General features: G+C 35.5%; 1 protein-coding gene across 2 annotated transcripts in view; it reads left to right on the forward strand.

Annotated features, from left to right (window-relative positions):
* Snoo (Sno oncogene) overlaps window positions 1-13290 on the forward strand; it is a 281946-nt gene extending 268656 nt beyond the window's left edge. Inside the window, exons 2-3 of one of the 2 annotated variants that reach the window (XR_010949991.1) lie at window positions 318-11055; window positions 12493-13290. Coding sequence is in view for 1 of the 2 variants with exons in the window: in XM_067768933.1 (XP_067625034.1) it covers window positions 318-4007 (3690 nt within the window). In the remaining variant the exon portion in view is untranslated. Of the gene's footprint in view, window positions 1-317; window positions 11752-12492 lie in introns of those variants that run through there. The other variant, XM_067768933.1, reaches the window with a different exon arrangement.
* Window positions 13291-18376: the final 5086 nt, after the last annotated feature.

An 18376-nucleotide genomic window follows, 5' to 3' on the forward strand; every position in this document is an offset into this window, starting at 1 on the left:
CTTGGTAAAAGAAAAGGTGTGCTTAATATTCAGACTCAATATTACATTAGTTTTTTATAAAACTTTTGAAGTTTTATAATGTTGGGTGATGTTCTCATTCAATTGAGTTTTTTCGCTTTGCTATCCGCGTATAAGAACAACCCATCTTTCGGTTCCCTTTGCGTATATCGCTCTTGCAAGAGGCTCGCCTATCCATTCGTGAATTTAAAAGCGCAATACATCCATCACTGCTATAAAGAGAAAATCCATTAAGTTTTTTGAAAAATATTATTTTACTTCCATAAATTAATTAAAAATACATTTTTTCTTCGTTTCAGGTTGCATTACAAATGGATGACGAGATGCTCGCTTCCCAGCTCGGACATCCACTATCAGGCATTGTAGCGCCACCTCATAAGCATTCGCTTGGTCTCAGCGATAAGCCACGCGCCGAAATGCTTGACATTCCAACAAAGAAGGCGAAGGGCCTCGACGAGACAGCAGCCTATCAGCTCGAATACCAACGCTATCAGTCGCTTATGTATGCCCATTGTGCGCAGCAGCAACGAGTTGGCTCAATGTCCGCCTTCAGGCCGTGGGCACCCAAGTCATTCCTGCATCCAGCTGCCACATACAATGCAGTCGCAGCATTCTCCACACTACCCTATCTAAGTCAAGAACCACCTGTGTTGCAAAATCCCGAAAGAGTTGTACGCAGCACTGATCGCGAACGTTTCGAACGAACTTATCAACCAAATGTGGCGCTAGTGCCACGTAAATGTATATTGGCTAAAGAAAGAGAGAAACAGCAACGTGAGTTCAGAGAACGTGAACGCATCGAACGCGAACGCGAAGTGGAACGAATACGAGAGCAAGAACGAAAATTGGAGCGTTCACTTGAACGAGAACAAACACGCGAGCGTGAAGAACGCGTGTTAGAGAAAGAACGAAGAGAGCGTGAAATGCAGCAGCAAAGACAGCAACAGCAACAACAAACGCTGCAAGAACAAGTTGCACAAGCAACCATGTGCAGTGCCGAAGTGCAAATTAAACAAGAACGTGCCAATACACCCAATGAGATGCCACAGTCGCCACCGCTCACAAATAATAGTGGCGGCGGCGGTGATGATGATCATTCAGATCGACGTAGCAGTGGGCCCATGGACGAGGATACAACATTGCCGATGATATCGCCAATGTCATTGACAATGAGCCACCAGCAGAAACGAAAAATGTCAAACAATAATCAAAGTGGCATCAACTGCAATAGCAACAGTAACAGCAGTAGCAATCATAGTGACATTGATGCAATGCAGCTGCAGCAGCAACAACAACAACAACAACAGCAACAAGTGCATGATCATCACCAGCAGCAGCAGCAGCAACAGCAGCGACGCCACTCACTATATACCTCAAACTCATCGGCCTGCTCGACATCGTCAACGACCTCAACAACTCCTCCACAACAACAACGACTACCTGCGCACTTGCCCCCGCCACAACAGTATCATCAACAACAGCAGACGCAGCAAGCGCAACAACAAAGGCACATGCAACATTTGACGACGCTTCAACAACAACAGGCCCGCCTACGACAATCACCACGCACGTTCCCGCCTTCACCCTCAGATACCCACAGTTCCGAAGAATTATCGGGTTCGAACGAAATAACTTCATCCACCTCACCCGCCCCTTGCAATGAGACAAATAAATGTACAAATCGACACGACAATGCGTCACACCGCAACAACAACAACAATCATCATAGTCAGACAACAACAGCAAACCGTGAGCGACAACAACAAAGTCAAACACTCATTGCAACTGTTAATCAACATACAAAGCTCCTCCCAACGCCAATATCAACAACCTTCACTGCCAGCAATAATAGCAACAACGAATTGCCAAGCCGTATTCGCATAAGCAAAAACTTAATTAATCGAGCGAATATAATTCGTTCGCCCACACCTCCGCCAATACTACCTCCAACTTCCGCATTAGTCCAACTTCATCCACAACAAACACAACAGCAAATGCAAATTTTGCAACATCACCAACAACAATATGAATATTATAAACAAAATCAACGGATTTACGATCAGCAACAACAACATCAACCATTGTCATCCATGCAACAACATCAACACCTCATCATACGTTCTCAGCATCATCCATCACAACAAACACAGCATTCGCCTTCGTCTTCACAGTCTTCTACTGCTGCAGCAACAGGTCTAAATCTAAGCACCCACCCTACCAAAGCTCCCAATCATACGCATCCAGTGGAAGTACAACAAAATCAACGATATCGTTCATACAATGGTCTTCCTTATGTAGGATCTGAATTCGAACTATCAACAGATACAGACGATGACAGCGTGAATGGGGAAGCTGATAGTAGTAATATCTTGTCGCCATGGGACATAGCTGTTGACGCTTTACGCGATACAAGACCTAAGGATCGTGAGCGCGTTCTTAATTTATTGCGTAAACTGTTGCATGAGAATCAACAAATGCGTTATAGCAACCTTCAGCTAAGTGAAATGATACATAAACGTGATATTGAGATCCGAGAACTTCGCGATCAGCTACAAACTTGTCGCCGTCATATGGAAATGCTCAGTCTGCAGCAAGAAAATCCAGTACAAACGAATGGGTTGCAGCAAGATGAAAATTTAAATGATGAGGAAATGCAAGAATTCGCATTGAAGAAATCGGTTTCATCCACAGAGGGTCATGATATGCACAAAGACTACAGTGGCACCGCCAAAGAGACTGATATAAATGAAAATGGTGCTAATGCAAGGAATCCACAGACTTTAACAGGAGACGCTCATAAAGAAAGACAATTTAGTGACAGTGAGGATGAAGAAGAGGATCCTAAAAGATGCGAGGATGATGAAGAAAGTGATGCAGAAAGTGAAAACTGCGAAGAGGCTGGTAACGAACTTCAAAACGAGGTTGCCCTGCAAGAAAGTATCACTGAAGCATCCCGCGGTAGAAATGACATAAAAGATAGTGACATAAGCACACAACAACCGCAAGCGAAGCGTTCAAGAATCGATGATAGTGACGGTGAAAGCGCTGATAGTTCAAGTCGCAAATCCACAACCCGGAAGGCTGATGATCAAACATTACATGGAACACAGACTCACCATGTAAATAGTTCTTTCGATTTCGACGATGATACACCGTCGTGTCATACCGAACGTACAGCTATGACGAATATGGGCAGCGAGTGTTCAAATACAAAAAATAACACTTATAACAATGAATTGGGCGATGATGACGAAGAAGCCGAGGATGAGGAGGAAGAGGAGGCTACTCGTTTTACAGTCACAAATGGTAACAGCAGCAGTGATGCGAATATATCTGAAGATGATGACGGCGTAGGGTGTGCGGATGGCAGTAGAGATGAAAATAGCATACTATTAACGTGCACTCAAGTGGAACAGACTGATGTGCAGGCACCACACAACAACGCATTAGCGACACCACCAACAGCAACCTCACCACTATCGCCTCATTCCGCCGCAACTGCTGGACAGTTGTTCGATAGCAGCAATAGTAGTGATGAATTGTCCATGAAGAAGGCTCAAATGTCAGCATCAAATGCGCTCGCCAAAATAACCGACACCGCAGATGAAGTTTACGAGATGTCGAAACTTAATAGAGCACCAGACGTGGGGCAAATTGATGAGAGCTGTGAAGAAGATCAGGATAGTGCCGATATGCTGGAAACAGCAAATAGTGAGGACCGAAACATTGTCACGCAGAAAGAAGAATATCAGGCATCACATGGTGAACGGTACATTGCCAAATCCAATTTGCTGTTAAAGAAATCGCATGATGCCTATAACGTAACACGTGATTGTAATGATGGCGAGGACAAATTTAGCAACATCACATCAAAATCCAACAATACGACAGTCGAACAAATCATTCGCACACCGCTAGCGACGAAGGCTAGCAAGAAACAAACGCCAACAACGAACACTGAATTGGTGATCAAGAAGGAAATAATTTAACCGTTTTCTGGTACGAAACGACGACGACGAACTTGACATTTTCGCTGTGCCTACAGTAGTACAGATAGATTTTGAATTTAGCTGATCGTGTTACTAATAGAAGCTGTCCCGTCTTTTCTACATACATATATACATATGTACATACATCAATACTTATCGTACATAGTTAAGCATACATATGTATAGAGGTATAATGTAAAGCTTTCTTTAAAAACAAACAAAAAAATTAAAATACTTTCTCCCTCTAACTCTATTACAAATTTTTCGTATGCTTATGCTGTACACACACTTCATTACAGAAGCTAAATAACTGTTAAAATGCTTTTGAAGCTTACAAAAAAGCACACAAATTTAATAGTAATTTTTAAAAGTTTTTTATTGACATAAGCTAGATTCTAAGATTAATAACAATCAACAAAAACACTGCAAGAAATATGAAACACACAACATAGAATATTTTGAAACAAACAAATAAACAGAAAATGCACACATACATACAGCCGTGTATTTAACTGTTTGACTGTGTGTAAATTGTTACTTACTAACTTTTCGTACAACTAAACAAATAAAACAAATAAAAGTATTCTTAAGTAAAATTTTGTATACATACAAACACTTTGTTACGGTACTGCTTGCGGAGCGGCGGTAAGAATAAATACTTGTTGGACAACACCAGCTCACCGGCTAGGGCGTTTGTTTTCCATCAAACTCACAAATATTCGACAGACTGGCGTGGGCCTGCTCGCTCGCCGCTACTCCTGACCAAAGCAGGTAGCGCCGTAAGAATGAGGCCCAACGTAGGGCACGATTCCGTGACACATACATAGTTTATTAATAGCCCAGTAACGTTAGGAATTAACTTTAGGATAATATATATAAACCCTCATTTTGGCATTCTACTGAGAAGTAAAAATTTCAAAAGTTAATTAAATACCCACATCTGAGTTAAGATATTAAGGTCAAATTTCAAAAAAAAAAACTTTCGAACCCTAACCCGGAACACTCTATATGTTTGAGCAGCATGTTGCAGTAACGCGGAACAATGGTTGAAGAGGGCCGATGTCTTAAGCACCTAAGCTGCATCTCATCAGAGTTCCTCGACACATGGTCCTAGGAAAAAGATGCAAACTTGAAATAAGTTTGAGGGCCAAACCACTGATAATTCACATGACCCACCTCAAGAAGATCCAAGTTTCACTTAAAAATCAACAAACATTAGGTACGAGTGATAATATAGTAAAAATTGACTACACAAAGTTACGGAACTTTTTTCGTGTTTTTTTTTTCTTAAATTTTTTCTGTTTTTTCCATATTCTTCATTGTGGACAGTAAAAAAACCGAGAATAACGGCCGCTTCCTATAGTTAAATTTTAAGATGTGTGCATACGCTTGAGACTTTTGGTTCAATTGCTGCATTTTCTTAATACTTGTGTATACACATGGGTGTATACGAATTTCCAACCTTTTAACTGTTTAACTGTTTAACTTGTAGCTCTATTCCCACTTTATAATGAAACAAACATTTTTAGTTCAATTTTGCAATTATTCCTGATATCCTTTAGCTCGAAAAATAAACAATTTGTATAATGATCTTATATCGTTATTGCTTTTCACAAGTTATGGGCAGTCATAGTCGACAGTTATTGTGCGGTATACGGGCTATCATACGTTCGCTAGCGCACACGAATGAATATACATACGTGACCGCCTTGTAAAATCAACGGCATTTGAGTTAGGCGTCTTTCTCTTGGATCGTCACACATGCTTTTCTCATTAAGAGGCCTTTCCCAGAGTGAAAAGTTCATTATTTCTTTTAGGGGAAAAATGTGGTCGTTGCTTTCAACTTAATATGTAACATAGTCAATTGTTTTCATCTTGTTTCTCTTTCTATCTCTTGTTGAAGATAGTCACAGGGCCTATCAATGCGCTATCAAAATTCACATCCGACTGCCTGTCAAAAGAATTTGGCAGATATAAAAGCACGCTTGTACAAAATGGTACTTACTCAATGGTTCGAATCCTTTGCCCGCCCGGACAAGGCCACTAGCGGCGGTAGAGTTGCCAGATCTCGAAGTAGCAATTAAGCTAGGTTCTAAAAAATTTTCAGTATTTGCAAAGAGGACGCAGTTATCGTATAACATAAGCCTTGGTATATTATTGGGGTTTTCCGTTTGGTCATCAAACAAATTTTAATAAGTTCATCGCTACTTGGTTGCTGCTGGAGCTCCCAATTCTACAAGTAGGCCACGTGAAAGTATTCTACAAGTCGACTTCTACATTTCCATACTGCCTTATACTGGCATATTTCGGAGTTCCGAACCATTTATAATTTTCACACCTGTCAGCCCTTAAGTAATGTCACATACAATTATCATATTTAAAATATATATGTAGGTGTGAACGTGCTTATGAGTATATGTATGTAGGTACATATCTTTGTTAACCCTTCTAGCAAACCCGTCGTCCTAACACTGAATGCAGATTGAATTTAAAACTCCCACGCATTCATGCATACGTAGTAAGTGCATAAGCAATAAGGACTCCTACAACAAGGCCAATTAAATTCGCACAAACATCAATGTTTCTGGCATCGATATTTCACTTTTCTCAAATATGCATTGTTTTTTGAAGATTACTTTTTGTTGAAATACACTCGGAGTATTTTTCAAACGAATGCCGAGGGGCGCACTAGCTTAGAAAAAACTTTTTCCACGACTTGAGCCTGGAATTTACAATGTAAAATATGACACTTTTGTGATTTTAAAATTGTCTCTCATTTGAGCTCAACAGTCCTGTTTATGTCAGCTAATCCGCTTAGGATTTTTTTAATAGTGCCGTTTTTTTTTCGTTAACGGGAGTAGAGCTAAAAAATTTCTAAAAATAATTACTTCCGTTAAACACGAGTTTCAAACACACAAATTGCTTACATTTACGCTTACAAAAAAAAGTTACATATATATTTTTCTTCTTTTTTATAAATAACAAATGTTTGCATACGTAATAAATGAAATATGCAAAATGATTGTTAGAAAAATGCAATCATTTACAATTTAAGAAAAAAACAAACAAAATTGTAATTAAAAGAAAATTGTGACTAAAAAGAAAGTGTTTGTATGTACATTTAAAAAAATTACTGTAATCTTAGTATTTAGCTTAGTTTTGTATATATTTTTTGTTGTTGTTGCTATATTTCTAAATTAGTTACTTAAAAAGTAGCGAACTTTTGTTCAAACATACATACATACATAGATATTTTATTTTTAAAATATTAAACAAATTATTGATTGAATTGATTTACAGAAATCTAACGGTGTTCTTTTATTTTATAAATTGAATGCTCTTCACTGCTAATTTATTAAAAATGTGTATTTTGTGTCATTGGCAATTTCGCCAAAAACTAAACTCATCTTTTGGCTTAAAAAGTCTCTACAAACGTTTTGTGCTAATCAACCATTTTTCAAAAATGTTAAAACAATACCTTTTAAACAGTTGCAACAACAAATTAAGGGCGAGAAAAATATTAAAATAATAAATTCACTGAAACCAAAGCTTTAATTTGAGTTAAAAGAATTTTTTTAATTGATTTATGGAACTATTTAAATAATTATAATGTACATATGTACAATGTGCATACATACATAAATACTTACAAAAACAATATACATAAGCTATAAAAAGCTGTAATATAATATTTTCTCTAGGCTTAGTTTATAAATATCACAGATGGGCAGTTTCCAACGGGTATTAAATTGAAATCTGCCCAACTTTGATAAATATTTATTTCAATATATTATAGCCTTGTAATTAAGCAATTCCTTGTACAAGTACAAATACAAGAACACACACAGCTGCAACGTTCTGTAAAAGCCTTTTTGTGCTCATAATCTCTAGCTTTTCACTTAAAGTCCTCAAACCCTTGAATTCCGAAATTTAACCCTGAACTAACGGGGTTATTTGGGAAAATATGTATATGGTGTAAAATCCTTCCCGAAATGTTTTTTTGATTTTATTGCACGTATACTTTTTTTACTTTTAATTGGCTTAGGGTCGGTCATTCCATAGCTAAAGAAGCGATGAGAGAGAAATTGGAATTGCATGAATGTCTTAAAATCTGTGAAAAAAGTGAAACAGATGTGCGCGATTAGAAATGTGAGCCTAAATTTTAAAACATTCATCGGCTAATCAATATTTCAAAATTTGTTAAACAAAATTTGGAAATATTCGAATAGAATACTAGCAAAATTTTTTGGTTTTTTTATTACAGTATATGGGATAGCCAGTACTATAATTGTATAGCTTGTCTGAAATTGGAAAATAAAGTTATACACCAAAATAGGCGGGTAAAAAAATATCTGGCTTTACGTGATAACATTTCAAAACTTCTTAAATCGCTGCTTAAAAAGCAATTACTTAAAATTTGCGCAACAACAAGTCAAAATGTTTCACCCGTCCCTTTGGAACACCCCATTAGTCGATCCATGACTTATGGATAGGAAGCAGGGTGAGAACTACAATGAAGTCAAAACTTAGCACACTGACAATTCGGTAGAAGACTATGTAAAGATTTATTTTTTTTCTGCAGAAATGACTGCATAATTAAAATTAATTTGCCCGTTTTTCGAAGTAAGCTTCAAGAACATAGATAGTTCCTCATTCGCCGCAATTTATTAAGTGCATAGCTGGACATAATGTACCAAATTTTTAGAAAAATGTATACCAAATATCCAAAATTTTTATCCATAGTATTTTGTAAACTTTAATACAAAGTGAAATGGAGAAAGAAAATATGGGTGTGTTCAAGCAGCCAAATAATAATTGATGGTATGGTATGTTGCTGATACTCAAGCTGATAACGTGCTGCAATAGCGCAATGAACATTTCTTTTTTCTCGCGTTTGATTTTCTGATGATGATCAATAGATTGTCAACATTTCATTCAACGAACGCGCGACGCTGCAACAGCTGTTTAAACTTCGCCGAAGAACGTGATGTTCTGTCAGAATAAGTAAAACTGCTGCAATAACTGTAGCTCGAACACTTGCACAAATACCAAATAGTTATTTTCTTATTTAGCACTCTTACAACTATATAATTATTGAAACAAATTCTGTTTTTCTTAAGTTTATAGAATATTTAAAATTTAGATAAAAAAATATTTTACGTATATTAAATGTATGTATTTGTTTTTAATTGAAATAAAAACAAACCAGATAGACCCATCAGTTAAATTAAAAAAAAAAAACTTTCACGATGCAGAAAGAAAAAGTTATTTACAATTAATATTAATATCTACGCGAACGATAAATATGTAGGAGCATTCAATTTACTTACTTCGTTTTTATTATTGCTTAAATAATTACTAATACACATACAAATGTACATATGATATGATTATTGTTTTAATTTAGAAATATTTTTTAATATTTATATTAGCATAAGAATGCTGGCTGATGCGCGCGAGTTTTTATCCAAAATGTAAATATTTGTTATTGTATTGTAAATATATTTTATTACGCCTTATCACCAGTTTCTTCCCGCTTTGTGTCGTCTTCACACTATTGCCAATTGCCGTTGATTATTTTTTAAAACATTTCTGAAAAAATTTGAAATTTGTTATATCTTGATATTTTGATTAAATTAGAATTAAATTTGTAGAATTTAAAAAAATTGTGATTTTGTTTTGTTCAAAAAACAAAGAAAGCAAAATATGAATTTTAAGGATTTTTAAAATCAAAAACGTGTGTTATGAAAAAACTCAAAAATTACGAAAAGGAAAAAAGTCATTTTACATACATAAACAACAAAGAGACAAAAAACACCAAAAAGTGTAAAAATTTAGCTTGGTTTCATAGAATTTACGATAGATTTTTATGGAACGTGTTTATTCTGTTCAAATGGCAAAGCTAAATTTTGGGAAAATTTAGTTTCCTTTTCCAAAGGGGATAAGATAAATGTAATTTTTAAATTGTAAAAACAATTATAAAAAATTAAATAAACATTAATAAATTATTGAAATATAAATTATATCTATTGTAAAAGTTGGGAAATATAACAATCCAAAGTCAGTGTGACTGAAAAAATTACTGTAGAAATTACATAAATATGTAAATACATGCAAAAAATTTGTAAAAAAAAAAAATACACTAAATTTTGTCATTGGAGCATAAACTATGAGATAGTTAAATGATAAAGTTATAAACTTATTTTATATGTAAGCGCTAAAAGAAGTTTAAAATTTTCTGAAAATAAAAATACAATTATTTGTAAAGCTTTTGTGTTTCATTTTATTGGTTTGATATTTTATTCTTCATTTTACTTGTTTTTGACATTTTAAGTTTTTAGCTCACCATTTGGATCTACAGACACTTAAATACGACTCGACACGTAATCAAGAATGTTTTAGCACCCGTTTTGGGCTGATCCAAGTCTATGACCTCCCTATTCACACAATGTGATGGACGCGATTTACACTAGAAAATCCACAGCATTCAATATATGTATGTATATAAATGAATAGCGTTGTACATCATGAAATCATTAAACATTAGGCGCATTCAAATTCCACAACCGTTGATCAGCCGTTAAGTGATCACTTTCGAAGGTCACTAATAAGTATTTTCAATCCACTCATCCCCTTAGATTTAGCGGCAAATTATTTATAATTAACTTTACACTTACCTACCTAATGTATTGACTCGACGGCTTGGAGCTTCTTTTGACATTTCGAAGCCTTGTTTTGCTTGACAGTTGGCTAAACACGCCGTTCGTAAAACACAATTTTTTTTTAAATATTTGAGATTGTGTTGTCGGAAATTGCAGAAGATTATCGAAGAGTTTTTTTTTTTCAAACAAATTTTAACAAAATAACAAAATGTGAGGGTGCCTTGGGGTGCTACTCTTTATGACAAAGCATCACATTCTTTGCGTTCGTTGAATGAAATGTTGGAAATCTTTTGATCATTGCTAGCAAATCAAAAGTAACAAAAAAAAGTCGCTGCGCTATTGCAGGGCATTATTAGCTTCAGTATCAGCAGCATTCAATCAATAAGGTAACACTTTAGCAAAACTTATTTGGCGGCTCGAACACGCATACTTTGAAGGTAGCCAAAAGTTTGTTCCCTGTGCGACACGTCTTAACCATTACACTCGATACCAACATTAATATGTTTAGATGTGGTATTACCATTTGCATGTCTATAGAATCACCGTAATATGTATATATGTATATTAGGGCGGGTCGATTTAAAAATCGGTCATTGCTCTGTGAAAATCGAATTCTAGGGATCAAAATAAGAAAATTTGCCCAAAGGAACGAATTCTGATGTCCCCCTTTGGGTCGAACTTTTAGGTAGGGGCAATTTCAATTCTACCTGCTGTGTCTTGTGGTGGCTTAAAAAAACAACACAAGCAATTTTACGATCTGCAATTGTGTCACAGTGATACCTTCATTTTTTAAAACGGTTGAATAAAAAACCCACACAACTATGTTTACGACATGCAAATGCATCACAGTGATGCCTTGGTTTTAAAAGGGGGTTGTAAAAACGCTAATTTCTAATAATTTGTTTTAATTTCTTTTCTATTACTAAGTTAAGTTCATTTTTTCATTTCTGACTAAATAAATTTCTAAAGAGAAAAATAAACTCCAAAAAGAAAAAACATAGGCATTTCAAAGTGGGATTTTTCAAAATTTGCCGCTACGACCCAAAGGGGGGACATCAGAATTTGTTTTAGAGGTATGGTTCCTTCGGCAAAGTTTCTTATTTTGATCCCTAGAATATGATTTTCACAGAGCAGTGAGCGATTTTTTTAAGACATATATATATATATTTTTCTTTCATACAAGTTATATTTACATCTAAACAGCAATAAATTTGCACTCTGATGTTTGAAAGTGTACCTAGCCTGTATTAGGAATATCGGAGTATTATTACATATAGTTGGAAATGAATCTAGAAAATTTTTTACGTAATTTTTCGGTCAATTAATTTTGTTATTTTGGATTTTTAATTGTTTCCAGTTTAAGGGTTTTGCATTTTTTTTTTATTAAACTTAAAATGATTTTGCGGTCTCCAATTTATTTGCCGCAGTCTAATTTACCTTCGAGAACAACTCCCTTTCCCAGCCGTAAAACAATCAACCAATTTTTAAACAATATAAAAACTTCACTGGTTGAAAAAAACAAAAATGATTGACAAACTGTTCGTTTAAGAAAATAACAAAAGTACATATGAAAATAAGTGAACCGAAAACATTTAGATAAGAGTTACATACATCATAAGAATGATAACATAATTCAATCACACACATCTTTTACATACAAAAATTACCAAAATACTTACCGATGCTAAGTATTTTATTTATTATGTTTGTATTTATTTCGGCAAATTGTTGAATTCTGGTACCGAAATCGAGTTGAATGTTTATTGAGATTATTGCTATGTTTAATGTTTCCCTTTTATTAATTGAATTTTGTTTCAATTTAGAATATATGCAATTTCACACAACGGTCACAGCTCTGCATGTCGAAGGCCGCTTAGAACCAAACTCATCAAAGCAATTTTTGTGAGATGCCTTGTGTATAATGACAAATGTGAAATCTAAGAATATCCGAAATGTTCTTTTATGCGTTTTATGTATACTAAATTAAAAGAGTTATACTTTTATGAACAAGAAAAAAATTGTTGTTACGATAATAACCAAATAAATTATTGTTAATAGATTAAGGGCCGTAGAGCTCGATTTCGATACTAGGATCTCGAATATTAGAAGGCCGATAAAAAGAAAATGTTGATGTTAAAAGAAAATACGGAAAAATGGCTCAACTTAGCCTCATAAAAATAAAGTTTACATAATTGCCAAAGACTTCTTAAATAATTAATAAACCGATGGGAAATATTAACCGCAAAAATTTAAAACCGAAATATTCCTTTTTTAGAGTAACGATGTGACTGCGCAATGAGAAATTCGCATTACACGATGGACTACTCAATAATCAAATCAATAATTAATTATTAATTGTTTAAACATAATGTACAAATACTCGATTAAAAAATCAAAGAATCATAAGTAAAAACAAAATAAAAATTAAAGAAAAATTTAAGAGAAAGAACAACAATTTTGATTAAAATATAGAGTAAACTTATGTTCAACGTTAAACAGTTTCATATTACGTAGTGAATACATATATAATATACATCAATATATCTACATACATATATTAAATAAAAAAATAAAAAATAAACTTAACATACAACTTATTATATCTACAAAACAATAACAATTCCCACACGACGATGAATGGTGGACAAAAAAAAACATAAATATTGCAAAAATAAAAATTAATATATTAACATGGATAATAATTATTTAAGAATATGAATTTTTTGAAATGTACAATGACAACAAACAACCATAAATGAATTTCAAAAAAAAAAAAAAAAAATATTACAATAAAATTATTAAAAAAAATTTTCTTTGATTTGTTATTTTTTACAACTACGGATGCATACCGTAAGTATTTACCTGCGATTAAATTTTTTTTTTTTTCATATCCACATTGCTTGCTCATTTCCCTCTTCCTTGCCTACTGAAAACTCATGTTCCCCAAATTAACCGTGAAGCCAATATTACGCCAACTATGTAAGCAGGGTTGGGTAGGCTTCTATCACAAAACCAGAAAATGACGAATAGCTGTATATCACCACAGAAGAAATTACAATGTACAACACCCTGCTGGGTATTGGATGCAAAAAAAAAAAAAAATTCTTCGTTTTTTGAAGTTAGGACCGGCTTTTCAATGCAAATTTAAACACCAGTTAAAGTTGACTAAGAATTTAACCTTGTCACTTTGATCAATAACATGAAATTTTGCTGTTCACCTTAGTTTATGCGGCAAAAATGGCATGAATAAACAGTAGTCAACTTTAACTGTAGCTTAAATTCGCACTGAAAAACCGGACCCTAGCTTCCACAGCAAAGGTATGAGCCATCGCAGTTGTCGCAGCCATGGTGTGGTGGTAGCGTGATCCGCCTACCACACCGAAGATCCTCAGTTCAATTCTGAGGCAAAGCAGCATCAAAAATTATGAAACACGTTTTTTCAATTAGCGGGGTCGCCCCTTGGCAGTAATTTGGCAAATACTCCGAGTGTATTTCTGCTATGAAAAGCTTTTCAGCGAAAACTCATTTGCCTCGCTGATGTCGTTCGGAGTCGGCATAAAACATTTAGGTCTCGTTCCACTAATTTGTAGGAAAAATTAAAAAGGAGCACGACGCAAATTAGAAGAGAAGCTCGACCTAAATATCGAAGGCACATCGCACCTTGTGTTTATTTATGGAAGTGTGAAATTGGACCCCTTCATTTTTGGAGTCCTTCCTGTTCATTTACTCGCTTCCGGCAGAATATTCATCTTCTATGTTCGTTGAAATCTCAACGGAAAGCTGTTATAAGTAGTGGTCCTGCGACTTGGAAAGACAAAACCTGGCTATCTTACAAATCAAATTAACTATTCTTGTATATTGCGCGCTCAATGAATTTGACTGAAATTTGGTACTCAGATAGTGTTAAGAAATTGTTGAAATTTTTACTTAGGCGTTGCCACTATTTTTTATAAGGTTGCCACTTAATTGAAATCTAAAAAAAATAAATGACATAAGTCAATATGGGTATCAGGTTAAAGGTATTTGACTTTGCATTTCAACTAAAATATTTATAGGTAGCATGACCACCTAGGGTTACCACTTAATATAATACTATATTAATTCTCCTGTATATCCGGTGCTATATCAAACACTATTTTGAATGGAATTTCGTACAAGGGTGTACTTAAGCCCAATATGGTTTAAAATTGTCCTAGTTATATACAGATATTTTTTAATAGTCTGGCCACATATGTTGGTTGTTTGCTACACAATTTTATATAAATTATTTTCTTTATTCGCAAATAGGGCATTCTACGATGTTTTAATTTCTAGTAGGGTTGCCACATAACATTAATCTCACAATTTTATATTTAAAGTAAGTTAAGTAAAACAGACTGGGCTAAACTCTGCCTTTCAGGTACTGGTTAAATGAAATAGTATGTAGAACCATTATTCTTACGAATGACATACGTGAATGGCCAACCCCCACTCCGCATTCTTGATCTGTAACTGTGAACAAAATCAGTAATATTGGTGCAGAAATAAAGAGATGTTCGGTGGGGACCAGCCCCGACGAGAGGGTGGGGGGAATGGGGGATTCCCCCCGGGCCCGGAGTTTCTGAGGGGACCCGCGGTTTAGAGGTACTAAGACATTTTTTTTTTTTCAATTCAGGAGAGTCTTTAGTTGTTCCATGTGCCATTTTTAAGCCGAATTTCAAAAGCAACGAATATCTGCATTTCGTTTTAATATTATAGTGAAGTGTGAAAAATTATTTGAAAAGTCCCTTTCCTTAAAATTTAAGAATAAATACATATTTCATTTGGCAGCTGGCTCAAAACGCTGTTTATAAAACACAATTTCTATTACTCAACTGACGCAAACATGTTTTCAACGTATCACTTCTCAGTTGAAACTCTAATCTCAAAAGGAGGCTACAATTGATACACTTATCAATGAACAGCTAATCACTGAAATTCAAAAGTGGAACGAAATTTTATATAGAATTTTGGACACTATTTTATTTTTGGGTGAAAGATGCCTAGCTTTAAGAGGCGAAAGAAAGTAAATATCTTGGTGAACGAAACAATGGAAATTTTTTGCGCATCTTATAACTCATAAGCCATTATGATCCGATACTTAGAGAACATTTGGAGAAAATTAGGATTTCAAAACAGTAGCACAAACGTTTACAAGTTCACTATCTTTCCCCAGACATTCAGAACGAGTTTATAGAAATGTGTGCAAAGCACGTGAGGGAAACTATATTAGATCAACGCAAGAAAGCCAAGCATTTTGCTATTATCGTTGATGCCACGCCTGATGCTAGTCACGTTGAACAGACTACGTTCATTTATATATTATGGATTGTAACCAAAAAACTGGTCAGGAAATCTCTGATTTAATTTGCCATACTCTAGGTAAACATGAAATCCCATTAAAAGATTGTCGTGCACAAGGGTACGATAACAGCGCCAATATGAAAGGAGCTTACAACGGAGCCAAACGTCACGTTCTCGACAAAAACTCGAATGCTCCACAACGATGGGACATCCTAAAAAAAAAATTTACCGAGCTCTCTTCACAGTCTTTCAGACACTAGCTGGTCGGCTAGAATTGAGGCCATAAGACCATTCGCAAACCATGTTCCAGGATTAACACAAGCACTAAACGGATTACTTAACCTAAATTTCACTGCACAAGCATATGGAGATGTTACCGGCATTCTCAAGTTCGAATGTATCTTGCTGTCAGGTGCGGATCTACGGGGGGATAGGGCTTTTATAAAAATAAAATAAAATTTATGAAACTTTTTGATACCACCCCCCCCCCTCCCCCCTACAACCAAGCTCACGATCCGCCACTGCTTCCTGTCCTCAATTTCTTCAAAATACTGACTACCATTAATGAAAGCAACGTCGTACTCCAAGCTAGAGACGCCACCATAGATGTTGAGGTCGACATCTAGATGCCTTATTAGCTGATTTGAAGTTGATCAGGAAGCAATGGGAAACAATTTTAAACGAATGCAAAACAGTTGCTATTCAATTGAACATCTCGCCAAAGTTTCTGGACATTCGAAAAAGAAAACCTAAAAGGCGTTTGAAGATAATGGAAATGAGATGATTACGGATGATCCAGAGTCTGATTTTAAAAACAATACATTATTGGTGATCGTTGATTCGGTAACCACTGGCATTACTGAACGCTTTGCAGCACCCCAGCGGGGTAGGGGATCAGAATATACCAGCGGTAGGTATGCCTGTCGTAAGAGGCGACTAAAATACCAGATTCAAGGGGCTGTGTAGCGCAACCTTTCAGGTTGCCAGCGCAATATATAGCTTCTCCAAACCCAATTGTCAACCTCACCTATCACTAACAGACGAGGCTCTGGCGACCCCAAGCTCCTCATGGAACTTGGGGGTAGGGAGGGAGGGAATGGTCTGAAGGTTTAATGTGGCCACATAAATCGTTCCCGAGATGGTCGGGCTAGCACCTTAATGGTGCTATGGTACCGGAGCGTACCGGATTTGTATCCGGCAAAGGACCATCACATCGATAACACTCCCCAAAGCCTTCGGGGAGCAACCTTATCGCTACAACAACAACAACGATTTGCAGCTATGAGTAATTTGAACGAGAAGTTTTCCTTTTTGTGGCAATTTGAAGACAAAGCAAAATTTGTTGAAAAATACAAGTCGGACGTTTCTCAAAGCTTAGAATGCGAAATAATTCACTTGAAATACATTTACGAAGCAAATTTTGATAAAGGTCTGTCACCATTGGAATTGCTAAATGTCATCTATGCTCCAAATCTGTATACAATTTTCTCCAACATTCGTGTTGCTTTACGTATCTTTTGCACTATACTTGTCTGTAGCTAGTGCAGAAGGTTCTTTCAGCGTGATATCCGAACTTTCTATATTGAATAATTAAAATTTATAATCATCATTATACAAGGTTCGAATCGAACAAACAACAACAAAAACAATTGTTAATCATCATTATATTTATCAGAAATGTACTAAAACTAACTAGAAAAGATTATTTGAAACAATATGTGGCTGTTAAAAGAGAATTTTATTTCTACGTTACAATAAAATAGTATAAAGAGTAAATATTCTGTGTTAATTTTATTGTCAGCTCTTAGTCCGAAAATCATTTAGTTGATGTGGCAAACATTTTTTTTTGATGTAATCCATCAATAACGATTCATGAATGAGATGTCATTAATTCAAATTAATCAAAAGTATTAGTGGATTTGTTATAAGGGGCCGGTAAATTGCTTAGTCCCGGCCCGTATTTTCTCTTTACGGCCCTGTTGGGGACAATGCGGCAGAAGGATTAATTACCACCGTCGTCTTCCAAGAATTGAGGCTACAGCGGTTCGTTGCATAAATGTAAGAAAAAAAGGACTTAACTCGATCCTCCAGCCCGGTTTTGCAGTGGATATGAAACCCAGGATGTTAGAAAAAGGGCATACCCCTCAAATGTGTGTACCCTTATTAGGGAAAGTAATACCTTCCGTACAATAATACTCAGCTATGACTTCCAATCTCTAGTCTGACCAGTTTCTTACCTTTTATGCCAAGGGTTCGAAGTTTTTGCTGTTAATTATGGCTTTCACAGTTTAGAATTTATATCTGCCAACAGTAAGGTGGCTGCCAAGGCGTGATGCTGCCGATTCAGTCCTTACAGTAGCTACTCTGTTTTTCCCTCGTTAACCG

The sequence above is a fragment of the Eurosta solidaginis genome, chromosome 2 (genome assembly GCF_040869045.1).
Source record: "Eurosta solidaginis isolate ZX-2024a chromosome 2, ASM4086904v1, whole genome shotgun sequence".
Classification (NCBI taxonomy): domain Eukaryota; kingdom Metazoa; phylum Arthropoda; class Insecta; order Diptera; family Tephritidae; genus Eurosta; species Eurosta solidaginis.